Source organism: Pongo abelii, chromosome 2 (genome assembly GCF_028885655.2).
Source record: "Pongo abelii isolate AG06213 chromosome 2, NHGRI_mPonAbe1-v2.0_pri, whole genome shotgun sequence".
Lineage (NCBI taxonomy): Eukaryota > Metazoa > Chordata > Mammalia > Primates > Hominidae > Pongo > Pongo abelii.
Window position 1 is genome coordinate 8,094,374 of NC_085928.1, and position 26,631 is coordinate 8,121,004.

Here is a 26,631-nt window from a genome sequence, read left to right on the forward strand (position 1 = left end):
GCGAGGACACTGAATGCTTAGTTTGAGACAGATTTTGATTTGTCAGGGGAAACACAGAAGGATATTCATGTAGAAATAGCCATTAGGCAATTGAGAATTTAAACCTAGAGACAGACAGAGTCGTCTATGTAGCAGAGAGTCTGAAGCTTGGAGAGGGTATCACAGTTAAATCTACAGAACTGCTATATCCAGCAGGCACTGTAGGCTCAGGGAGGCAGGAGACTGAGCTTTTTAAGGGCCTGCAGAAACCCTATTATCTAAAATATAAACAGGAGAAGTTTTAAATCTTAATAAATATGTAATGACAGTTGCAAAATGCAACTGTCAGTTTTAATTGTTATATTTAACATTATTTGAGTATTTCATTTGAAAACAATTTGTAGTTTATATTTTCTTCTTCATGATACGTGTCAAGAATATTTAAAGTTATTTGTAGCTGGGCATGGTGACGTGGGTCTGTAGTCCCAGCTACTCTGGAGGCTGATGTGGGAGACTTGCTTGAGGCCAGGAGTTTGAAGCTACAGTGCACAATGATCACGCCCGTGAATAGCCACTGCACTTGAGCCTTGGCAACATAGCAAGACCCTATCTCTAAAAATAAGGTAGTTGTTTCCAGATAATTTATCAGATAATTTCAGTGCAAAATAACAGAAAAACTTAAGTTTTCAGTTAAAAATTATATTTAATATGAGGATATTTTATGTGTTTTATATGTGCATGGAACCTCTAAAAGTAGGAACACTTAGGGCTTTTCTGGCCTCTCCCTTTCTCATTTCTTTATTTTTATTTTATTTATTTATTTTTTAATTAATTTTTTTTTTTTTTTGAGACGAAGTCTCACTCTGTTGTCCAGGCTGGAGTGCAGTGGTATGATCTCAGCTCACTACACCCTGCACCTCCCAGGTTCAAGCGATCCTCCTGCCTCAGCCTCCCAAGTAGCTGGGATTACAGGTGTGCACCACCATGCCCGGCTAATTTTTGTATTTTTAGTAAAGACGGGGTTTTACCATGTTGGCCAGGCTGGTCTCAAACTCCTGACCTCAGGTGATCCACTTGTCTCAGCCTCCCAAAGTTCTGGGATTACAGACGTGAGCCACCGCACCTGGTCTCCTCTTCCTCATTTCTATTGGCACTGTGTTCTAGTGGCTTATGGTTATTATAGCTTCCTACCTGGCCTCCTACCCACCAGCCTCTGTATACTCCATTTCATTTACTCATGGATACCAGATTAAGCTTCTAAGTACATAGCTCTGGTAATGTTAGTTCCCTAATGAAAAAAAAACATTGACTACTTATCAGTCTTTACCTCCTAGCAAGTTAGATAGTAAAGGAAGGTTATTTAAATTAAAATAAATTCAAACCATGAGTATTCCTATACTTTCCCTAAATATTGACCAAACTATATTATTTACTGCTTTATAAAATATGTAGAATTTTTCTGCCCTCTTGGAAATGACCCTTTTTATAAGTCTGTCAGAATTCCATTTTGAGGTGCAGCAAAAATAACATCTGCTTTGTAAAACTTCTTAGTCACCCCATTTCAAACCAGGTATTTCTTTTTTCTGAATCCCCATAGATGTTTGGAAAATGCCATAAATATTATAATATACACATTTTACATATTAAAACAAATTATTTGACCTTCTGTCTCCACCCCCCACCATATAAGCTGCTTTTGAACAGTGCCATATCACTACCATCATTATATCTCCTATAGCACCTTGCTTCATACTTTGCATATACATAGTTAATAAATTTTAGGAAGAAGGATGTAATCACATATGTGGGATTCCCATTCAGAATCTAACTTTTTCTTCCTTTTTTTTTTTTTTTGGAGATAGAGTCTTACTCTGTCACTCAGGCTGGAGTGCAGTGGTTCCATCTCAGCTCACTGCAACCTCCACCCCGCCAGTTCAAGCAATTCTCATGCCTCAGTCTCCCAAGTAGCTCAGATTATAGGTGTGCACCACTGTGCCTGGCTAGTTTTTGTATTTTTAGTAGAGACAGGGTTTCACCACGTTGGCCAGGCTGGTCTCAAACTCCTGACCTCAAATGATCCACCCGCCTCAGCCTCCCAAAGTGCTGGGATTACAGGCGTGAGCCACCAGGCCTGGCCCAGAGTCTAACTTTGTAAAAATCATCAGTGCCTCCCTATTCTGCTGCTCAAGTGGTAGTGGTTATGACTTATGACAAGCGATATAGTGAATAGCAAGGACTCTGAAGCCAAGTCCTCTGAGTTCAAATCCTGACTCTGCTGCTTTTTGGCTCTGTGACCTTGGACAAGTCATCTAACTTCTCCTGATTCAATTTCTTCAACTATAAAATGGAGATTAAAATAGTATATATCTCCTAGGTTTGTTTTGGGGATTAACCAAGTTAATATAGGCAAAGCGTTTAGATTTGTACCAGGTTCATAGTAAGCACTCAGTTACTATTATTACCTTTGCTACTATCATCATCATGTTTACACATAAACCAGATTGAGTCTTCCACTTTCGTAGTCTCAGAAAATGTCTGTCTAAGGAGTAGAAATATTCATGTAGTTCACAAAGAAGAAAAATAATTTTGGGCATTTAACACATGTTTTGAATAAAACAAGAGGAGAATACTAAAGTATATTAGGGCAATTCATGCAAGAGTATAAATGAACTCTAAGCTTTTTAAAAAATTATAAAATATCTGATTTTAATGTATGAAGATAAGGTACTTTGGGAAGCTTTTAAAAGTCAATCTCTGATGCAATAAGATCCTGTTATAACACAGATGAAGAAGTTATAAATAAGCTTGTTAAGATTTCTTGGTGATACAATAAATGGAAACACTTCAGATTCTAATGAAAGAGTGGAACATAGCACACCCAAAAAGTACTCTGAATAAATAAGAGAATAGGAAATTGTATTCATTCAACAAATATTTGAGCAGCTGCTAAGTGCCATGCACAATTTTAGTTGTTAGAGAAACAAAAGTAGACAAAACACAAAAATATCTACCTTCATGGGCCTTATATTCTAGTTTTTTATGAAATATAAAAATATATGTCAAAAGGTAAAGAGTTCTATGTAGAAAAATGAAGTCAAGAAAGAAAATAGGAAGTTCATAATGGAACCAAAATTTGCAATTTTAAATAAGGCAGGCCGGGCATGATGGCTCACGGCTGTAATCCCAGCACTTTGGGAGGCCAAGGCGGGCAGATCACGAGGTCAGGAGTTCAAGACCAGCCTGGCCAATATGATAAAACCCCATCTCTACTAAAAATAGAAAAATTAGCCAGGTGTGGTGGTGTGCACCTGTAGTCCCAGCTACTCGGAAGGCTGAGGCAGAAGAATCACTTAAACCCTGGAGGCGGAGGTTGCAGTGAGCCGAGATCATGCCACTGCACTCCAGCCTGGATGACAGAGCAAGACTCCGTCAATAAATTAAATAAATAAATAAATAAATAAATAAATAAATAAGGCAGTCAGAGAAGTCCTCGCTGCTAAGGTGACATTGAAGCAAAGACTTAAAGGAGGTGACGGAGCAAGCCGTGCAGGTGTCTGAGGGAAGAGCACTCCAGAAAGAAGGAACACTCACTGCGTGAAAAGCCCTGACATGGGTGCCTGTCTCTCATGTTCCAGGAACAACAGGGGAGGCCACTGTAGCTGATGGCAGTGGAGTAAAGGGATGACTAGTAAGAGATGAAGTCACGGAGTTTATGGGATGTAGTGGTGCAGGTGTAGATCATGGCCATTGTAAGAACTTTGGCTTTTACCCTGACTGAGCTAGAGAGCCACTGGAAAGTTACAGGTATAAAGAGTGTTGTGATCTGACTTACGTTTTAAAAGAACTACTCTGGCTGCTCTGCAGATAATTATAAAAATATTATTGCAGTTATAGGAGACTGTTGCATTGCTAGGACAACATGGTGTATACATAATGGGTAATAACACATACTCTGTAGCTAGACTATCTGGGTTCAAACATTGAGTCTGGTACTTCTTTAATTTGTGATCTTGAACAACTTAAATTCCCTATGCTTCGGTTTTCTTAGCCATAAAATTAGGATAAATAATAATACCCATCCCATAGTGTTACTATAAAGAATTAAACAATGAGGCCGGGCGCAGTGGCTCACACCTGTAATCCCAGCACTTTGGGAGGCTGAGGCGGGTGGATCGTGAGGTCAGGAGTTCAAGACCAGCCTGGCCAAGATGGTGAAACTCCGTCTCTACTAAAAATACAAAAAATTAGCCGGGCATGGTGGCGCACACCTGTAATCCCAGCTACTTGGGAGGCTGAGGCAGAAGAATTGCTTGAACTCGGAGGGCGGAGGTTGCAGTGAGCCGAGATTATGCCACTGCACTCCAGCCTGGGCAACAGAGTGAGATGCCGTCTCAAAAAAAAAAAAACAGAATCAAATAATGTACATGCCAAGGGTTTAGAACAGTGCTTAGCACATAGCAAGTATACTATATGTATTAGCTACTATGATTATTAATGTTGTTATTAACTGGATATGGATATAAGGTATATGAGAAAAAAAAGAATTGGCCAGGCGTGGTGGCTCATGCCTGTAATCCCAGCACTTTGGGAGTCCAAGGCGGGTGGATACTTGAGGCCAGCCTGGCCAACATAGCAAAACCCCGCCTCCACTAAAAATTAGCCAGGTGTGGTGGCACACGCCTATAATCCCATGTAATTTGGGAGGCTGAGGCACAAGAATGGCTTGAACCCAGGAGGCAGAGGTTGCCGTGAGCCAAGATCACGCTACTGCACCCCAGCCTGGGCAACAGAGCGAGACTCTGTCTCAAAAACAAATAAAAAATGAACCGACTGTTGGACATGCAAGTAGAGATACTAAGTAGGTAGTTGGATATATGAGTCTAGTATTAAGGGAAGTGTGAGCTAGTGGTGTAAATTTAGAATTCATCAGCAAATAAATGATTTTTAAGAGTAAGAAGAGTAATTAGTCCTAACATGGGATTAGGGGTATATCATTTGAACAGCTCTTCCTTGGAGCCTCTACTCTTCACAAGCTTCCTAACAAGCCATGACAACCAGCTCAGGGAGAGCCAGATTATCATAGACCCTATTGAGCATTTTGGATTCCTTCATTACTTTAGAATTTCATCTTATCACAATTGCTTGAAATAAATAGAATTAAGCTAAGGCTGAGAAATATTTTGTTTTAATGACACTGTATCATTGAAGTATTTGTAGCAGGAATTAACTTGTAAAGGAGAACTTATTGAGCAGTTCTATAGTCACATTGGCTTGTCTGCACATGAATATTATATGTATTTTTTAATTCTCAGTAATAAAAGCACCTTTTTTGTTACCGTCTCCTTTTCCTGGTTAGCACATGCTCAGAAAATAGAAAATTTTTAACATTTTCCCTCATTAACAGACTTCAGACTAATCGTATATAATATACTTCATTCTAAAGTCTTGTGAGAATGATTCTTGAATATTATAGCCTGAGTCACTATTCTTTTTTTGGAGACCTTGTCACCCAGGCTGGAGTGCAGTGACACAATCTCAGCTCACTGAAGCCTCGACCTTCCGGGCTCAAGCAATCCCCCCACCTCAGCCTCCTGAGTAGCTGGGACTACAGACATGTGCCACCACACCCGGCCAAATTTTTTTTTTTTTTTTTTTTAGAGACAGGGTTTCAGCATGTTGCCCAGGCTAGTCTTGAACTCCTGAGCGCAAGTGATCTGCCCATCTCGGCCTCCCAAAGTGCTGGGATTAGAGGCATGAGCCACCACACCCGGCCAATTTATTAATTTTTTCCAGTTACAAATAGGTATTTGGATTTTGAGTAATGAATGTACAGGCCAGGTTAAGTGATGGAAGAAGGTAACTAATTAGTTTACCCTGTTTGCAGGCATCATCTGACTTAATACATCTTTAACATTTTTTCAAAAAGTCTCATTAGAAAATGATAACTCTGTTGTATAGATGAGAAAACTAAGGTTGAAAGAGAACAAGTAGGTGACCCAAAACCACACAGCTAGTAAGGTGATAAAGCTAGGTTTGAACCTAGGTCTTTTTATTCTTGCCCTTTCCACCACATTGCCTTTACACGTGATTATTCTCAAAGCTGGATGCTATTGTGTTCTGACACTTTCATCTACTTAGAGAAAGTAGACAGAGCTAAGTAACAAAGCTAAGTTAAATGCTGCGCTCTAAATGGCACCACTCTGCCCTGATTAATCTGTATTTTGAGGTGTTGCTGTTTAGATTTTCTCTTGGGTTGTTTTCTGTCAATTAATTCAGATCAGTTAATAGATAAATTTAAGTCTGACAAACTATCTCTTAAGAGATACAATGCAGACAAAGCAGCATAGTCTGTTACAGCAACAGATCAGAATTGTGACTTCTGACCATATCCCTAGCTTTTTAGCACATTGCCTTGCATATAATAGTCAAAATATATTTTACTGACTGATTTTTACCTTTTTCTATAGAAATTAATTACAAATTCTAACATCAGCTGTGAATGGGCAGTATTTGCTGCACTGATGCTCTGGACTCTGACAGGAGAGTACAAAAGCCCCTCAGGATATGGTCAGAAAAAGACACCCTATTGAGTAGCTGGGACTGCTGCTGCTTTCCTCATCCTGCCTTGTAATAACTGGTGGTGGGAGGCAATCAAGTCATTTGTAAATTAGGGATAACAACATCTGTAATTTTTTTTTTTTTTTTTGAAACGGAGTCTCGCTCTGTCGCCCAGGCTGGACTGCAGTGGCGCGATCTCAGCTCACTGCAAGCTCTGCCTCCCGGGTTCACGCCATTCTCCTGCCTCAGCCTCCTGAGTAGCTGGGACTACAGGCGCCCGCCACCATGCCCCGCTAATTTTTTGTATTTTTAGTAGAGACGGAGTTTCACCATGTTAGCCAGGATGGTCTCGATCTCCTGACCTCGTGATCCGCCTGCCTCGGCCTCTCAAAGTGCTGAGATTACAGGCGTGAGCCACTGCGCCTAGCCTGTAATGTTGTTTTTAAGATTGGAAGGTTAGCTAGCCAAGTGTATAGCCATGAGGCCAACTATATCTAGCATAGGTGACTATATTACCTTTATTGTAGTGTTGAATTACGTTATTCCTTTGATTCAGACTCTTTACGTATCTCTTGTTCATGCCTGAAATGTGGAAAGATCTTGGACGGGAATATATTCTAGGAACTCTTAATATTTAAATTTTTTAAAAGAACCACTTTCATGGTACAAAAACAGTGCTAACAACTTACTCAGTGCCAGGTACTGTTCTAAGCCCTTTTATATTTGTTGACCCATTTCATCCTCATAATTGTCTTCTAAAGTGAGCATTAGTACAGTTGATGAAATGGATGCGGAGGTTAAGTAACTTTTCTAAATAACTTGCTAGTAGCAAAGCCAGATTTGAACCCAAGCCATTTATGCCAGAATGCATGCTTCACTAGTATACTATATGGAGCCAGACTCAATAATCTTGTTTTTTGGATTTGTGCCTTTCCTTGTATGTTTAAGAAAAGCCTTCCTTATTTTCCAGTGCTGCCTTTGAAAGGTTTTTAAATTTTGCCTTTTACATTTGGGATTTAATTGTCTATCTGGAGTGAGTTAGAAACCTAATTTTATGGCCGGGCACAGTGGCTCATGCCTGTAATCCCAGCACTTTGGGAGGCGGGCGGATCAGTTGGAGTCAGGAGTTCAAGACCAGCCTGGGCAACATGGTGAAACCCCGTCTCTACTAAAAATACAAAAAAATTAGCCGGATGTGGTGGCGTGCGCCTGTAATCGCAGCTACTCATGAAGAGGCAGGAGAATCGCTTGAAGCCGGGAGGCAGAGGTTGCAGTGAGCTGAGGTCGCACCTTTGCACTTCAGCCTGGTCAACAAAAGCAAAACTCTGTCTCAAAAAAAAAAAAGAAGAGAAATCTAATTTTATGTTGTTATATATGGACAGCCTAATATGCTAGCAAAGGCTGTTGAAAAAGGGAACCACTTTTCAGTTGGTGCCTTCATAACTCATAGCTAAGTGCTAAGTATTAATGCTTAGAGCATGGAATTCCCCTTTAAGGACTTTGTTCCTAACTCAGAATATATCGTGACTGTTTTCCTCCCGTGTCCTGTGATTCTGTAGTCCAACGTAACTTTCTCTTTCTTTCCTCCTTTACTCTCCCTCTGCACCCCACTCTTCTTCGTACTCTCCTCTGGTTTTTTCCTTTCTCTTTCCCTCTCTTTCTCTCCATCATTCTCCTCTCTTCCCCTCCCCTTATTTCCCATTTTCTCCCTCCTTTAAAAAAATTGTTTCTGCTAGAATTGGGAGGAGTTCCAGTAGTCCAATGATTCATGGTTTCAGGTGTTAAACTACCTTACTGCTGAAGCTATGGGTTAGTTTTTTTAGAGGCTGAAGATGTTGGGTTCTATCAGCTATACTCTTGCAGGCATATTGATGATTCTGAGTAGGAGCCAGGACACACTATGGCTCCAAACAGCCCAAGTAGGATGAAAGTCAGATTAAAGACAGCCTAGTTTATTTCTTCAGTTACTACATAAGGAAATAAAATCACATCTAAAATGTGATCACTTGTAAATATGGGGATACATTCTGAGGAATGCAGTTAGAGAGTTTTGTCAAAGTGCAAACATCACTGAGTGTGCTTACACAAACCTAGATGGTACAATGCCTAGGCTATGTGGTATAGCCTATTGTTTCTAGGCTACAAACCTGTACAGCAGGTTACTGTACTGAATACTGTAGGCAGTGTACCACAGTAGTGTTTGTGTATCTAAACATAGCTAAACAAAAAAGGTACAATAAAAATCTGGTATTATAGTCTTATGGAACCACTGTTGTATATGCAGTCCATCATTGACCGAAATGTCATTATGCAGCATGTGACTATATGTTGAAAGTTTAGTGTAGAGATTTTTTTTTTTTTTCATTTTAGAGATATAATCAAATACAATCATGGCTCACTGCAACCTCTGCCTCCCAGGTTCAAGCTATCCTCCCACCTCAGCCTCCTGAGCAGCTGGGACTCCAGGCACGTGCCACCATGCCCAGCTAATTTTTAATTTTTTTGTAGAGATGGGGTTTCCCCATGTTGCCCAGGCTGTTCTCGAACTCCTGGGCTCAAGCGATCCTCCCGCCTTGGCCTCCCAAAGTGCTGAGATTACAGGTGTGAGCCACTGTGCCTGGCCATAGCTACACTTCTTTAGTCTACAGATTGCATGTAAATATTCATATTAATATCAGAGAACCTAAGAGAGAGATAACTAGAGCATGCAGAAGCTTAGAGTCTTGGATCTAGGGACATTCTTATATTTGCTTTCCTTTATATTGTGGTATATTTTGAGCTTAATTATTAAACATAAATACTCATCAAGATCAGGGATCTGAAATCTCATTCAGAAAGAAAATGCAACAATTAGAACCTTGTGCAACCTAAAACACATTGGGCACTGAATAAAGTGGATTTCCAGGAGCTCTTGTTGCAACTCTTGGCACCTTGGTTATCTGGAACTCTGGCTGCTCCTCCCTTGTGCTGCGTCTGGCCATTCCACTGCTTGTTAGCATGCACCAAAAGATGAATTGGGCAGAAGGAGGAAGTGACACAAAACAGTTATTGTGCTAGTAACTATTCCGGATATTCTCTTTTATTCACTAGTGGAGCATAACGTTATTTTGTCATTAATTTCAGTATTAAGTTCTCTTTTGATTTTATTTAAATGCACAGTATTTCTCATTTGTTCATCTAGAAAGAAAGTAGTGTTTTTATTCACATCAATGGTAATATATTGAATTCAATAATGAACTAAATGTGTTTTATGGCTCAGAGATCAGCATAGCTCCTGCTCAGATGGCAAACTGAGGTAATACATCCCAGATGAAAAAAAGATGTTATCCCTAGGTTAATTATTGGCATTTCATAAATATTTCAAACTTGGTGCATTATTGTCATGAAAATATGAGGAAGAAGGTAACCTTGTATATAGTTCTTTCTAGCAAATTGTTACCTGGTACAGATTAAGATGGGAACCAAGAAAAGGATTGTAATTTGGCACTTATACTGGGGATTTTTATTACCCTAAGAAGGTTATTTTATTACTGATTACTCATTACTCTGTTACTGCTTAACAGAGAGCAGTTTTGTTTTTTTATTTTTAGAGACAGGGTCTCGCTCTGTCACTCAGACTGGAGTGCAGTGGTGCGGTCATAGTTCACTGCAGCCTGGAACTACTGGGCTCAAGTGATCCTCCCACCTCAGCTTCCCTACTAGCTGGGACTACAGGTGTGTGCCACCATACCTGTTTAATTAAAAAAAAAAAAAATGTGTAGAGAGGGGGGTCTCGCTATGTTGCCCAGGGTGGTCTTAAACTCTTGGCCTCAAGTGATCCTTCTCCTTTGGCCTCCCAAAGCGCTGGGAATATAGACGTGAGCCACTGTGCCTGGCCAAGAACAGTTTCTAGAGCCTTCTTCTTTGGGACCTACTCAAATTCACCACCACAAGTCACACCCAGGGATGACCTACTAAAGAATTTTTTTCTCCTGAATTTGGGAAATTTGACCTCCCCAAATTTAGCTAACTATGTTGAAGAGTGAACACTTATGCTTTTAAATCTGAGTATCTTGTCTTTTTCTTCAACTCCTTTGAATGGTTCTCACCCACATGAAAGGATTAAGTATATGTGCTTTGGAGTCCCTTGCCTAACAAAAACCTTTTACTGGATAAAAGTCACAAAATGTGGCTCCAAAAGACCTGACCTTTGTCCCTGACTTGTTAACTTAGCTCTTACTGTTCCTGTCCCTGAGTTTTCAAGTTTTCTTGCTCAAGGTTATCACCTTTGATTTGGTAACATTCATCTTTGCCACTTTCAGCAGTTACCTTCCCATCTTGCCTCCAACCATCTCCAGCTGCCACTTAAGTATCCTTAGAATATATAGAATGATCCATCACCCTTGACATGATTTGGATAAAAATCATTATGATAAAAATTGCATTTTTATATCTAGCCAGTAACATACCTATTCTTGCCGACATATTTAGGTGACCATAATCTATAAGTGTGGATCAGAATTACAGTGATGTCTGAACACCAACAGGGTTTTCATATAATTATATTGGAATGCAGATGCAACTTGTTTTACCTAGATGTTCTTCTGAATAAAAATTATGTGTAAAGAAAGTGAATTAATTCATACTTTAAACCCACTAAGGGAGTGTTATTGTGTGAAGAAACACAAAAATCCGCTAGCAAAGGAAGAATCCCCCAGCTTATATCCTGTGCAGATCTTTTTTCATATATCTGTTTTGCTTCAAGTGTACTTGTATGAGGACAGTATGTAAGAGGGAGGCAAGGCTTGCATAGGACAAGGGGGATTTATAGGTCAGTTATCTACTGAGATTTGAGAGTAGATATATTTCCAATACATTTTGGCCCATTGATTTTGGAGACATAGTCCTCTTGGGCTTCTAACATCTACCTCTTGTTTTTACACTAGATCGAACGGTTGGAAGTAAGCAGCCTTGCCCAAACCTCCAGTGCAGTGGCCTCCAGTACCGATGGCAGCATCCACACAGACTCTGTGGATGGAACACCAGACCCTCAGCGCACAAAGGCTGCCATTGCTCACCTGCAGCAGAAGATCCTGAAGCTCACAGAACAAATCAAGATTGCACAAACAGCCCGGGACGACAACGTTGCTGAATACTTGAAGCTTGCCAACAGTGCAGACAAACAGCAGGCTGCCCGCATCAAGCAAGTCTTTGAGAAGAAGAACCAGAAATCTGCCCAAACTATCCTCCAGCTGCAAAAGAAACTTGAGCACTACCACAGGAAGCTCAGAGAGGTGGAGCAGAATGGGATCCCCCGGCAGCCAAAGGATGTCTTCAGGGACATGCACCAGGGTCTGAAGGATGTGGGAGCAAAGGTGACTGGCTTCAGTGAAGGTGTGGTGGATAGTGTCAAAGGTGGGTTTTCCAGCTTCTCCCAGGCCACCCATTCAGCAGCAGGCGCTGTAGTCTCAAAGCCCAGAGAGATTGCCTCACTCATTCGGAACAAATTTGGCAGTGCAGACAACATCCCCAACCTGAAGGACTCTTTAGAGGAAGGGCAAGTGGATGATGCGGGGAAGGCTTTGGGAGTGATTTCGAACTTTCAGTCTAGCCCAAAATATGGTAGTGAAGAAGATTGTTCTAGTGCCACTTCAGGCTCAGTGGGAGCCAACAGCACCACAGGGGGCATCGCTGTAGGAGCATCCAGCTCCAAAACAAACACCCTGGACATGCAGAGCTCAGGATTTGATGCACTACTACATGAGATCCAGGAGATCCGGGAAACCCAGGCCAGACTAGAGGAATCCTTTGAGACTCTCAAGGAACATTATCAGAGGGACTATTCCTTAATAATGCAGACCTTACAGGAGGAGCGATATAGGTAAGTCACGTGGAATTAATATCTGAAATTATTTGTGTAGGGTTCCCCTCCCTTTAGATATGAGGAAATGGCTTTTAAAAGTCTTTATCTTTCTCTAGAGTGTCCAGAGCACTTTCAGCATGTCATAAGACATCCACATGAGTTCCTGATGAAGCGTTGCTCTAACTCTCCAGTCTTTCGTGCCAGTTTAGAACTTTAAAATGAAGTCCAAGCTTTCTAAAGTATTTCACCTATTTATTTATAATTATAAAACTACACAGTCATTGCAGCCTGTAACTGTACTACATTGAATTCAAAAGATCTGTAATTCTTAGAACTGTGTAGATATCAAAGATATCACCCAAGCAAAATGTAGTGACTTCTATAGGTATTTGGCCTTAAACACACTTATCTGGGCAACTTGGTATAGAAAGATTAGACTGCAAACAAATCCAAATAAGAATGTTACCTTTATTATGAATTGACAAGTGTTTGAATGAGTGTGGACTTAAACATGAAATGGTTCTACAAGAGTTAGAAAATTCTCAAAGGGTTAAGTGCTTTGAATCATAGTCTCTGTTAAAGGTAGAAGCTGGTCTCGTTTTTGTGTTTAATATTACACTACATATTCATATTAGACCACTCTTGGCTATACTCTGAATATGTGTCCTTTCTCCTTGTTACCTTCACATGCAGAGAGTAATAATATTCTCGTCTGACCAACATGGAGAAATCCCATCTCTCCTAAAAATACAAAATTAGCCGGGTGTGGTGGTGCATGCCTGTAATCCCAGCTACTCGGGAAGCTGAGGCAGGAGAATCGCTTGAACCCGGGAGGTGGAGGGTGCGGTGAGCTGAGATCTCACCATTGCACTCCAGCCTCGGCAACAAGAGTGAAACTCCGTCTCAAAAAAAAAAAAAAAAATTCTCTATGGATAGATCCAAACTTTGTTAGCCAGAGACAGGCCACCTAATGCTGCAGATTGAGGACTAGTCTTATGGGAGCTACAGGTCAAGTTAGGCCTTGAAGGACCTGGGTTCTGGCCCTGTCCTGATTATTAACTAGAGGAAATCCTCAGTACTTCTACTGTAATATTATCAGGAGTTGGACAGATAATCTTTTAATATCCTTTTCGCCTTTTAAAAATGTGTTTTTAAAAGTTTGCTTTTATAAGGTAATCTTAGGGTCTGAAACAAATTGTTCACATATATAAATTATCTCTAAAAAGAGTTACAGCAGCAAGTTCTTTTCAGATGGTGAAAACTCTAATCAGTAATTCAGCCTGCCTCTTTTCTTACTCTTCTGTTCTTCAATTCGAACTTAAGACTTCAAGGGAGAAGACCAGAGAAGTGAGTGTGGGAGGGAGAAATAAAGTTCTAAAAGCAAATACTGTACATTACTATTTTTATTTAAGTGTTTTATAAATTCTTTAGTATGGCTGGGCGCAGTGGCTCACGCCTGTAATCCCAGCAGTTTGGGAAGCTGAGGTGGGTGGATCACCCAAGGTCAAAAGCTTGAGACCAGCCTGACCAACATGGAGAAACCTTGTCTCTACTAAAAATACAAAATTAGCTGGGCATGGTGGCGCATGCCTGTAATCCCAGCTACTCAGGAGGCTGAGACAGGAGAATCACTTGAACCCAGGAGGCAGAGGTTGCAGTGAGCCGAGATCATGCCATCACACTCCAGCCTCGGCAACAAGAGCAAAACTCCGTGTCAAATAAAAATAAAAATAAATTCTTAAGTATACTAAGAAGACAGTGTCTTATTCAATAAGTGATATAACAGATATTCAAATGAACTCTAAAAGTAAAACACCTGGTTCTTTGTACCATATTAAACCTAACTCCCAAGTTCAAATTCCAGTTCTTCTCCTTTTACTGGCCTTAAAAACCTGGGCAAGTTTCTTCAATTCTCTTAAGTCTTGGTTTCCGCATCCCTAACATAGAAATAGTAATCATTCTTTATAAGATTATTGTGACATTTAAGTGAAATTATTTGGTTAAAGCACATAGCTCAGTGCCTGGCCCCATAGTGCTCTACTGATGTTAGAGGAACAGATGCTGTTAACCCCACTTAGAACATGAAGACATTCCACAGTCAGTTAAAAAAATTTTTAAAACCACACAAAACTGCCTACTTTGACTCCTCTATTTTGTTTTTGTTTTACGTTGGTTTTGAGACAGAGTCTCACTTTATTGCCCATGCTGGAGTGCAGTGGCACGATCTTGGCTCACTGCAGCCTCGACCTCCTGGGCTCAAGTGATCCTCCCATCTCAACCTCCTGAGTAGCTGGGACTACAGGTGTGCACCACCACGCTTGGCTCATTTTTTAATTCTTTTGTAGAGACAAAGTCTCACTATATTGCCCAGGCTGGTCTTGAACTCCTGGGCTCCAGTGATCTGCCCTCCTTGGCCTCCCAAAGTGCTGGGATTACAGGTATTAGTCACCATACCCCGTCAACTCCTCTATTTTGAATGGATACCTTGCAGTTTTTAAATTGCCCCAGAGTTTAAAATTCATATAGAGCTTGTTATGTCTTCATACCAAGATGTAGAAAGTCAAGATATAAGAAAATCAGAAACAGGTCTCTCAGGAGCCACCTTTGAATCCATTTAGTGTAAGTCGGAGACATAATAGGACAGAACGTTAGCTGCTCATTAACACCTCATTAGAGGAATTAAGTTCAAGCCATTTAGGAGGTAATGAGCAGTGCATTTCTTTTTTTTTTTTTTTTTTTTTTTTTTGATTTTTTTCTCTTTGAATTTAATGTATTTACATCAAAAAATTAGGTAGTCATCTTACATTTAAGGAATAAAAACCTTAAAAAAAATACAAAGAGTGAAAGGATTTTAACCAAGTTTACATTTCTTTTTGCTATAATTTTTAACAACAATTCGTCTCATCATAACTTAATGCAATGTGCAAATGCAGCACCCATTACAATCATTAAACTAAATTTAAGGAAGTACATTGTTAAAGTGACCCTCATTGCACTTTGGGTTATTTCTAGTAAGTAAATGACTAGTTTTATGGAATGAAGACAGAATGAAGAAAACTTGAATTTTCAAAAAGAGAGTTAAAACCAGGAGGCAAGGAGAAGACATAATATGTAATCTGACTTGTTTTGTTTTCCCAGTTCAGTTTTAGAATGATTTTTCCTTAAAACACAATCTTGAAAAAAGAAAGCCCTTTTTTTCCCCAAAAAAGGGAGTAGAAAAGTCACAACTATTTTACTTTATTTTTGTTGTTCCAATAATTCCTTGTATAAAACAGATAGAGATTTCCCCTCCATTATATATGGCTTTATACAGTAAACATATTCATCTAATTTTGTTGATCTTTGAATGCTTTCACATAAATAAAATTTTTCTACAAATTGAAGTCTTTTTTTTTTTTTTTTTAAAGAATCAGGGTCTTGCTGGCCAGGCGCAGTGGCTCACACCTGTAATCGCAACACTTTGGGAGGCTGAGGTGGGCAAATCACAAGGTCAGAAGATTGAGACCATCCTGGCTAACATGGTGAAACCCCATCTCTACTAAAAATACAAAAAAAATTAGCCAGGCATGGTGGCATGTGCCTGTAGTCCCAGTTACGGGGGAGGCTGAGGCAGGAGAATTGCTTGAATCCGGGAGGTGGAGGTTGCAGTGAGCTGAGATCACGCCACTGCACTCCAGCCTGGGTGACAGAGTGAGACTCCGTCTCAAAAAAAAAAAAAAAAAAAAAGAGTCAGGGTCTTGCTATGTTGCCTTGCTGGTCTCGAACTCCTGGGCTCAAGCAGTGCTTCCACCTCAGCCTCCTGTGTAGCTGGGACTGCAGGTGCATGCCACCATGCCTGGCTTTGAAATATATTTTCTTTTTGTTTTTTGTTGTTTGTTTTTGGAGACGGAGTTTCACTCTTGTTGCCCAGGCTGGAGTGCAGTGGTGCGATCTTGGCTTGCTGCAACCTCTGCCTCCTGGGTTCAAGTGATTCTCCTGCCTTAGCCTCCCCAGTAGCTGGGATTACAGGTGTCCGCCACCACGCCCAGCTACTTTTTTGTATTTTTAAGAGGTGGGGTTTTACCATGTTAGCCAGGCTGGTCTCGAACTCCTGACCTCAGGTGATCCACCCTCCTCAGCCTCCCACAATGCTCGGATTACAGACATGAGCCACCATGCCCGGCCAGAAACCTATTTTAAGCACTGAAACTTTTCACATTTTAAGCATTTTGGAGAAATTTCTCTGCCTTCTTTTATAAAGTACACTGAATCTAACTTAATGGAAAGAGCTTAGATATGGTAGTATTCAGCTTAGAGTGATACTCTCAGGTTAGTGAAGCTGTCCATTTATGTGCCTCTACAGTAAATGGCCCTAGGCTTTTTTCAGTTTGTCTGCTTTTTTTATAGTTTTTTTTCTCCTTTCCATTTCTTCTCCACACTGTTAGTGAGCTACCCGCAGCAGCCTCTCTTTACTAATTCTACTTCTACTCTGTTGTAGGCTTTGCTTTTTGTGTAGGAAGAAAGTAGGCTGTGGATGGACTTCACAGATCCTTCTGTGACCAAGAACCAGTTAATGCATGCATGGATGCTCAAGACACATTTTTTTTCTACGCTTTAGTTTATTTTACTAGTATCTGAGTTGATGAGAGGGAGGCCATGCACAGTGTTGCTGTTTGTTATTTGATGATGATGGTGACAAGGCCACTACCACTAACAGTATTAAACTCCTGTGATGTGCCTAGTGCTAGATGCTTTACGTACATTTGCCAATCCTCACAGTAGGCCCTACAGGTAAATTGTATTATTCCCATTTTAAAGATGAGGAAATTGAAGCTCAGTGGGGTTTTAAAAGTTGCCAGAAGTCACTCAATAAGTGGTAAAGCCAGGATTCAAAACCCAGTTTTGTCTGACTTCAAATTCAGTGTTATTTTCATACTAGGATGATTTTTTTCAAAGCTCAATCCTGAAATCTATATGGTTGAAAGTCTAGCTCTCTGAAGCATTAGATGCATTGGCAGTGGGTATTAGGCCTATCCCAAGTTGAAGTAAATGTTTACTAAAAGTTGAGTCACTGTTTTTAACATATTTTATAAAAATTCTATGAATATGCAAGCTCTGGAAAGTTTCCTAGGCCAGTACAGCAGTGTAAATAAATAGGTGAAAGCTTCTTAAGGAAATCCCTACTCCAGTCATTATTTCCCCTTCTCAGAATCCCTTCTCAATAATGTCCTTCGCTTAATGTGTTTCCATTGCTGTCTACCCGAGTGAGTAGCTCCAAGTGAAGATAGTTGCCCAAGACCATCTGCTTAACTCTGGAATAATCAGAAGCATTCCAAAGCCTATAGAGCACAGTCTCTCTCTCTTCACCCACGTAATTGTACCATGACTGACACATTATTTTTTCATTGCCCACATGCACTTAGCCCAGGAAGCCATTGTAGCAGAGCTTGGATCTGAACTCCACCTCAACCTTTGACTAGTGACTAGGTATTGAGTTTTACCATTGTGCATTCAGCTATGAGTGAGATCATGTATTTGGGGAAGGCAGGAGACAAGGTTTAGAAATTTTTTTAAGTGATGAGAGCTGTGCCAACTTCAGATTCTTGTCCAGTTAGTTTCTTCATCCCATGTTTGTTAGTGGCAGCTGGGTTCACAGTACTTCAGAAGTAGAAGGGACCCTTAGATATCTAGATTAATCTCACTTACAGATGAGAACACTGAAGCTCAGAAAGATAAAGTGACTTTTTCCAGGTCACACAGTAAAATGGTTTTACATATATTTAATTTGCTGCTAGAAACTGAGGATTAGTTCTGTTCCTGTAGTGAGTGTAAATATATTAATAGGCTACCAAAAGGAAAAATTCAGCTGTGGCGAAATGTACTGAAAATAAGAGAGAGCTAGGAAAACATTAATTGAGAATTTTGCTGGTTTCTTTGATAGTTTTTTTCTTAGGGGATCTGGCCTGGAATCCTACTGAGCTACTGTAGCCTGTATAAAGCAGTGTCATGTAGGGCAGGCTAAAAAACCCCCAGGTGTTGATGAGCATTAATGCCATTTTGAAAGCTTGTATTTGAAGGGGATTACTGTCCTTTGGAAATCGGCTTCTGAGAATGTTTGTATTAAACCCAGGGATATTTTAAATTGCACTGAGTCATAAGAGCAAAAATACAGAAGGAGACAGTCACCCTGAGCAGTTGTCACATGCAGTAGAACAGTTAGTAACTAGGCTGACCCAATTAGGCACAGGCTGTTAGAGTTCTAACTAAACAAATGGTTGTTTAAATATAATTTTAGTTGATTTGACCATCATTGGACATAAGACAGATGTATGCTCAGAGGTAGCTGTTTTAGCCCCTTTATTCTACGTGTGAGACCTGTCAACTGAAAAGTGATCTGAGAATCTCCAGAGGATATGTAGGCTAGATTTGGACAATAAGTTTGAAATAGAAACTGAGGATACTGAATCAAATTAGCCCTTCATTTATGAGAGAAGCAAAATCCCAATTAGGAAATATGACGTATACTATCTTCCATAAAAGAGATTTATGGGTGAGCTCATCCCAGTTTAGCATTTAGCCACTAAAGAGGAATGGAGGGGATTAATTAATTAACCCTTATTCCTTGGAGTGGACAAACTTGAATTTGCTTGCCAGCTCTGAGTAGATTACGTAACTCATCTGAGCCTTAGTTTCTCCCTCTGTAAAAATGTAATGATATTTATTGTACATGGTTGTTGAAGTTATTAAAGGAGATAACATATATGGAAGTACCTAGTGTGATGTTTGGTTTAGAGTAGGAGCTCAACAAATGCTCCCTCCTCCTCCATTTTTTCTAGGGGAATACAAAGATCTGGGTTGTGCCAGAATGTTAGAAAGCTGTCGTTACCGAGTCTGCAAGTTGCCCAGAAAGCCCCTCTAGTTTTTATTTATTTCCTGTATTATTTAGATATTTACTGTTTTCTTGTCTTTAAGATAATTCATTGCCTACCCTTGAAATATTGTGGGGGACTGATATCTTTTCCCCTTTTCAACTGAAGGCTAATTCAGTGTTTTTTAGCTTCTTTTCAGGCTTCCACACAAAAAAGGTAACAAAAGGTAAGGAGAAAAAAATCCACTCTCCCCAGTTCAGCTAGGAATCTATTCAAACTCTCACCACAAGTCATACTCCCTACCCCAGCTGTGTCTCTCTACTCTGGTCAAACACTGGCAGAAGCTATTTTGGGTCTCTGGTATGCATTTGGGAAATAGTCCATTCTTCTCCCATAGTTGCCTGTGGGTGTTTTTCCTGGGACCTAGTTCTTCCTGTTTCTCTCAATACCTGCTCCACAAGTTTCTTCAGCCATCCTGCGCTAGTGACCTATTGCCGAACTAGGGAAGCACCATTGGTTCTCAGAGATGGCTCCAAACTTTTGAGCCACACCCAAAGAGGAATGCTTTAGGTCAAAGCATTCCCAGGCTGTGCACTCACCCAGGCTCCCATTCATCAGTAATTTGACACAAAGGGCCCCTGGCTCATCTCTGATCTAGGAAGTTGACTACTGTGTTGACCTACTGACCAAAACACTTTCAAGTTTAGTATTTATTTATGAATTATTTACCTATGACAAAATCTTGATGTGTTTAATACTTTGTAGATAGAACAGTTTTTGCTTCCAGTGGGGGATGAATTTCATCTACCAAAATATGATACTTGCTTTTAGAAAAAATAATCTTACAATGCAAAGGCTTTCTGTTTGCTGATAGTTAAGCTCATGCCGTATTTAAGTGTCCAGGTTCTCTTTGGGTTGTAACAATTTAGGAAGGACCTTGAGTAAAAATCCTTAAAATAAGATTATTAATCTCATGCTACTTGTAATCCAAGCGGAGGTGCATAAACATCATTTGCCAGCCAAAATCACACATAGTCATGTGCTGAATAATGACATTTTGATCAACAACATATAAGACAGTTGTTTTATAAGTTTATAATGCCGTTTTTGTTTTGTTTTGTTTTGTTTTGAGATGGAGTCTCACTCTTGCCCAGGCTGGAGTGCAGTGGTGCAATCTCGGCTCACTGAAACCTCTGCCTCACGGTTTCAGTGCCTCAGCTTCCGAGCAGCTGGGATTATAGGCACGCACTACCAAGCCTGTAATGCCATATTTTTACTGTGCCTTTTCTATGTTTAGGTATGTCTAGATACACAAACACTGTTGTATTACAGCTGTCTACAGTTGCCTATGGTACAGTAACTTGCTGTACAGCTTTGTAGCCTAGGAACAATTGACTATACCATACAGCCTAAGTGTATCATAGACTGTACTATCTATATTTGTGTAAGTACACTGTATGGTGTTCACATAGTGATAAAATAACCTGACAACTCATTTCTCAAGATGTGTCCCCATCATTAAGTGAGGCATGACTGTTCTTGTATGATTAAGAACCTCCCACCCACCCACCATCTCCCCTGCCTGGCTTTGTGTCTGGAGAGTTCTAGTTAGCATCCTGTAAAGGGGTTAAAATTCCTTAAAGCAGAGTTCTTGGTTTAAAAAAAACCCAAGACTTTCACATATGAAAGTCTATAAAATATGTATCTTCCCTTTTTCTCCCCTACTCTTTGGCTTGATGTTAATATTTAATGAGAAGATAGAGGTATTTGTACCTGGTTTCTCCATTTTAGAATTTAGACAGGAAGTAAACACTAGAAAATAAAGTATGCCAAGAAGATTATAATATTAGTAATGGGGATAGTGGGAAGTCAGTGGGAACTAGAATACAGGTGTTTTTTTTCCTTTGGTTATTTGCATTTGATTAACAATACAGAATTTTTTGTCTTCTCTTTAAGACAAGGTCTTACTCTGTCACCCAGGCTGGAGTGCAGTGGCACAATCTCAGCTCACTGCAACCTCTGCCTTCCATGCTGAAGCAGTCCTCTCACCTCAGCCTCCCGAGTAACTGGGATTACAGGCGCATGCCACCACGCCAACCTGATTTTTTTTGTATTTTTAGTAGAGACAGGGTTTTACCATGTTGTCCAAGCTGGTCTGAAACTCCGGGGGTCAAGCAATTTGCCCAGTCGAAAAGTTTTTAAAAAGACAATAATCTAATAACAGGCACAAGCCAATTGGTTCAGATCCTTATTAAACCTCACTACTAACTAGGGAGTCACTGCATCCTTCTGGGCCTCCTGTTTTTGTTTGTGGGTTTTTCTGTTTGTTTGAGACAGGGTCTTGCTCTGTCACCCAGACTGGAGGGTAGTGACACAGTCTCGGCTCACTGCAGCCTTGACCTCGCGGGCTCAAGTGATTCTCCCACCTCACCCTCCTGAGTGGCTGGGACTGCAGGTGCATGCCACCATGCCCAGCTAATTTTTGTATTTTTTGTAAAGACAGGGTTTTGCTATTTTGCCCAGATTGGTCTCCATGTTTGTCTATTTCATCTGCTGAGATCATTCTACTTACCCAAATGCTGCTTTGCTATTTAGCCGCTTGCTAACAAAGCATTATCTCTGTGAACAATAGTTATATTTTCTTATTTGGGAAGACTCAGCTTGAGGAGAACTTGCTGTTAATTTCCCATGTAATTGTGAATAAATTGTTCAACCTCTAAAGGACTTTATTTTCTGTAAGAGCATGGTGAGGATTAGCAGTTTCTATATAACTCTTTCTGGAGATTTGAAAAAATTTGATAAAATTTACTTGAGCTGGGCACAGTGGCACAGGTCTGTAGTCCCAGCTACTCAGGAGGCTGAGATGGGAGGATCACTTGAGCCCAGGAGTTTGAGGCTGCAGTGCACCATGATTATGCCTCTGAATAACCGCTGTACTCCAGCATGGACAACATAGTGAGACTCTATCTCTAAAATAAAAAAATAAAAATTACTTGAGACACCTTTCCTCACGCACATACATAGGTAGATAGTTTCACCAATACAAAGGAAAGTTTGGAACAGGCCAGTGCATGGAACTATTTGAATTATCTGGCAAACTTGAGCCAGGGAAATGGCGGGAACCTAGATGTATGAAATAAGAAGTAAGAAAGGCTTGTGTCTAGGATTGAGGAGGTTGGAGTGTGTGCCCAGTAAACCCATTTCTGTGATGTCATAGGAAAAACATCATAAATATGCTGGAAACAGTGAAAATGTCAAAATATATAAAATTGGGAAAGTGGACATAAAGAAATGAAGGCTTAAGGCCATGGACAGTGGCTCATGCCTGTAATCCCAACACTTTGGGAGGCCAAGGCAGGAAGATCACTTCAGTCCAGGAATTCAAGACCAGCCTGAGTAACATGGCGAAACTCCGTCTCTACAAAAAATACAAAAACAAAATTAACCGGGCGTGGTGGCACATGCCTGTAGTCCCAGCTGCTTGGGAGGCTGAGGTGGAAGGGTCACTAGAGCCTAGGAGATTGAAACCACAATAAGCCATGATCATGCCACTGCACTCCAACCTGGGCGACAGAGAAAACCCTGTCTCAAACAAACAACAACAAAAAAGGCTTAGAGCAAAAAGTCAGAAGTGGGAATCAGTGAACAGTGGAGTAAGACTATGTGGCAGTCAACAAGCAATCTTTTTGAACTACCTCACTAGGGATTGTTGGGGAGAACTAGGATACTCACAAAAGAGAAAAATGAAACCAAATGTATATTTGTGATATATCTATCTCACAGAGCACCTCTTGTGTGCCAGGTATTTGATGTCTGTCTTCTCCTTTAATCTTTGCAATTGCCCTTTGAAGTAGGTAGATTTCCTCTTTATAGATGGATGAAAAGGATCACCCAAGCTAGCGAGTTGCAGAGCTGGGATTTTAATCCAAAACCTGGACTGAGCAGATGCATTAGCTGGTACAAATTGCATTGTGAAAACATTTCTAGGTGCAGAATGGCAGGAGTGAAGATGGAGCACCTCTAAACATAATATGGGATGAACCAAAATCTAGTTTGAAAATGACTTCCAGAACCTTTGACAGGTTTGCAACCTTCTTATGATAAACATTGGTTTATAGTAAGGTTCAAAAGTGTTGGGAATAAGCGCTGAGGACTTTTGCAAGTATTCTCTGATTCATATATATTCCTCACCACCTCACACACCAAATGAATCCCAATATTTCACAACTGATTTTACATAGCTCTTAAATTACCACTATTTTGTGTACCTCCTTACCCCCCTTTATTGTTGTTAAAAACAATACGTTGTGAAGGCAAATATACCACAAACATTTAAAGTATCTGTAGTTTGAAAGATGAAAATAGCCAAGTGTGGTGCCCCACACCTGTAGTCTCAGCACTTTGGGAAGCTGAGGCAGGAGGATTGCTTGAGCTCAGGAGTTCAAGACCAGCCTGGGCAACATAGTGAGACCCTGTCTCTGAAAAATAAAAAATAAAAAAAATAGCCAGGCTTGGTGGTGCATGTCAGTAGTCCCAGCTACTCAGAAGGCTGAGGTGGGAGGATCCCTTGAGCTCTGGAATTTGAGGCTGCAGTGAGCCATGATTGCACCACTGCACTCCACCCTGGGTGATAGAGCAAGACCCCATCTCTTAAAAAAAAAAAAAAAAGAAAGAAAGAAAAAGGAAAACAAATTCCCTGACTACAAAGAATCAAACTCTAAGTGTTAGAAAAGATCTCAGAGGTCTAGTTAAATCTCTTTCAATAGAGGATTTATTTCTGCAACATCCCTGACAAGCAGCCTCTCCTTGAATATCTCGGGTAGCAGGGTCTCATTTTCTAAGATAGTTTTTTTCATTGTTAGACATAGCTATTAGAAAGTTCTTTCTACAACTGAACTAAAGACCGAACTATTTGTAAGACTTAACTCCTTAGTTCTGTGGAGTTACAAAGAACAAGCTACCCCCTCATTACATGAGCTCTGATACCTGAATTCAGCAGTAGGAAGTAGTTCCCTATTTCTATAGAATTAATCCCTGGTAAAGTCTTGGCTGCACTTGAATCTGTCAAGATCATTTTGAATTCAGTCTGCTGTGTTTCACCTCTTTCTTGCCTCATGCTATTTGTAAAGATAAGCATGCCTTGTATTTTGCTGTCTTCATACTGGGTCTGGACAAAAAAGGCCAGGCAGATAAGGTCAAAGCCAAGTCAGAGCCCACAGGCTGCTGCTAGAGAATATCTCAGGCCCCAGTCCTGGGAATTATTCTTGCTAGGGTGACATACATGTTGTTGTACAGACAGTCCCTGGCCAACAATGGTTTGATTTAAGCCCATCATAAATGGGAAATATTGTTTTCAGGAAGTAACCCCATCGTAAGTCAAAGAGTGTCTGTATATTATGAAAGGTCAGGTGAGAAGATGAGGAAAGGATCACAACAGCCTTCCTGCTCCCGTGAACTGTTTCTGCAGTAGGAAGGAAGTCCATGTTGTGGGAGTGAAGGCATAAGTCAGCCTATTTTGTAGTTTTGCCTAGGGCTCAGGAGTTTCATATGCATACATATAGTGAAAAGCAAAACTGCGTTCACATTTGTGTTTTATGTCCTAATGTTTCTGTGAGCATCCATCAATTGAAGGAGAAAGGAAGAAAGTGAACAGAAACTTGCCAGGTGGCAAGTGACAAGCAGATTAGGATACAAAATATTGATACTTGACTTGTGAACAGCCAAGATGATATATTGTTGTACAGTGAACACTCATATACATATGGGTTGTTTATACTTTTTGGCAATGATGATTAATGCTGGTATGAACATTCATGTACAAGCTTTTGTACAGAAGAAATAAGTTTTCATTTCTTTTCAGTTATATCTGGGGTAGAATTGCTGAGTCATAAGGTAACTTAATTTTTGAGGAGGTGCCAAACTGTTTTGCAGAGCAATTGTACCATTTTCCATTCCCAACAGCAGTATATGAGGGTTTAGATTTCTCCATGCCCTCACCAACTCTTACCTTTTTAATTACAGGTTCATAATTTTTTATTAGACTCCTCCTTCTCCCATCAACTCCCCTTTGACATCAGACTCCAAACCATCACATCAGTGTAGTTCTTTCCAGCTCACTTTTGCTAAGTGATTTGGATCGCTAGCACTCTGACTCCGATTTCTTACTTATGAGGAGAGTTAGTTGATCTGGGTTTGTAGAGTTTCAAAATGGCATCACATTGTAAAGTTTAGAACTTGGATTTTAAAGTCAAAACTGGATTCAAATCCTTGCTGCCCTACTTAATATTTATGTGCCCTTGGGCAATTCACTTTAGAACTTCTCTGAGCTTCTGTTTCCTCATCTATAAAATGCAGATAATACCTTCTACCCTCATGGGGTTGTTGAAATGAATTTGCATAGTAGGCATTGATTAAACTGTTGCTGTGGCTGCTATTTTTTAATCTGTTCTACTGGTATGTATGAGCCATGTTTAATATCAAATAAGATTCCTAAGAAACCTGAAATTTGTAGGCTAAGAGGTTGTGTGGTAGCCTATGGGACACATGCAGAGATCCCACGTGTCTGCTTTTATAAAGATGTAGGCTGGTGACCACCACCCTGCTCCCCTCCCTGCCACCCAACAGTCCTTAGTTTAGGAGAATAATTTCCTGCCAGATATAACCTTTCCCTTAAATCCCAAGAGACCAGCACTTTGGAATGCGGCTTTAAAAAGTCTCTGGCCCCTCTCGTAAAGAGAGAGAATGATGAAACTATCAAACACCAAAAACACCACAGAAGAGTGGGCTAACATAGGACAGTCACGAAAAGACATTATGTTAACATTATCTTATGGCATTTTGTAAACTTAAATTTTGGTGGAAAATCAATTCTAGAGATGGGACCTGTTTCTGAGCACATACTCTGGGCAGCAGATGAAAGGAAAAGGCAGAGTCACAGAGAACTTTGACCCTAGTTATCCATCAGAAGTAGGACTGCCTTCTCATTAGCCTGTTCAGTCACTTCAATAACAGGAAGAGTTTCAGCATAAAAGAAGGCAGTATAGAGACTCCTATCAAGGATAAAGAAGAACTAAATAGAGTTTAGTAACATCGTAAAAAGGGTGAGACAATGCCTTTTTAAAAAAAAATCCTTGTTTCTTAGAAAAGCAATGGAGTTTAGGATATTATTATTTATTGCATAATTATTGGAAGGGAGAATGTTTATGATGCTGCAACATAAAAATTACCTTAAACACAGAAATTCATTATATTCTTTAAAAGTTTGTTTACATATTATAGACGTGATTAAAAAGAAGAAAGAAAGGAGATAGTTTTAGATGTGTGAGTTTGTTCTGGCATTTTTATTCTTTTAGTATGAAGTCCCTTGAGACTCACATGCTGGTGTTAAATGTATGCTACCTGAGT

General features: G+C 40.2%; 1 protein-coding gene across 20 annotated transcripts in view; it reads left to right on the top strand.

The window, feature by feature from the left end:
- The window catches only part of TMCC1 (transmembrane and coiled-coil domain family 1), a 247,588-nt gene that overhangs the window by 211,749 nt on the left and 9,208 nt on the right, over positions 1 to 26,631 (top strand). For all 20 annotated transcript variants that reach the window (XM_024244922.3, XM_054550518.2, XM_054550524.2 and 17 more), the window contains one exon: positions 11,463 to 12,397. In XM_024244922.3, coding sequence (XP_024100690.1) covers positions 11,463 to 12,397 — 935 coding nt within the window. The remainder of the gene's footprint in view (positions 1 to 11,462; positions 12,398 to 26,631) is intronic.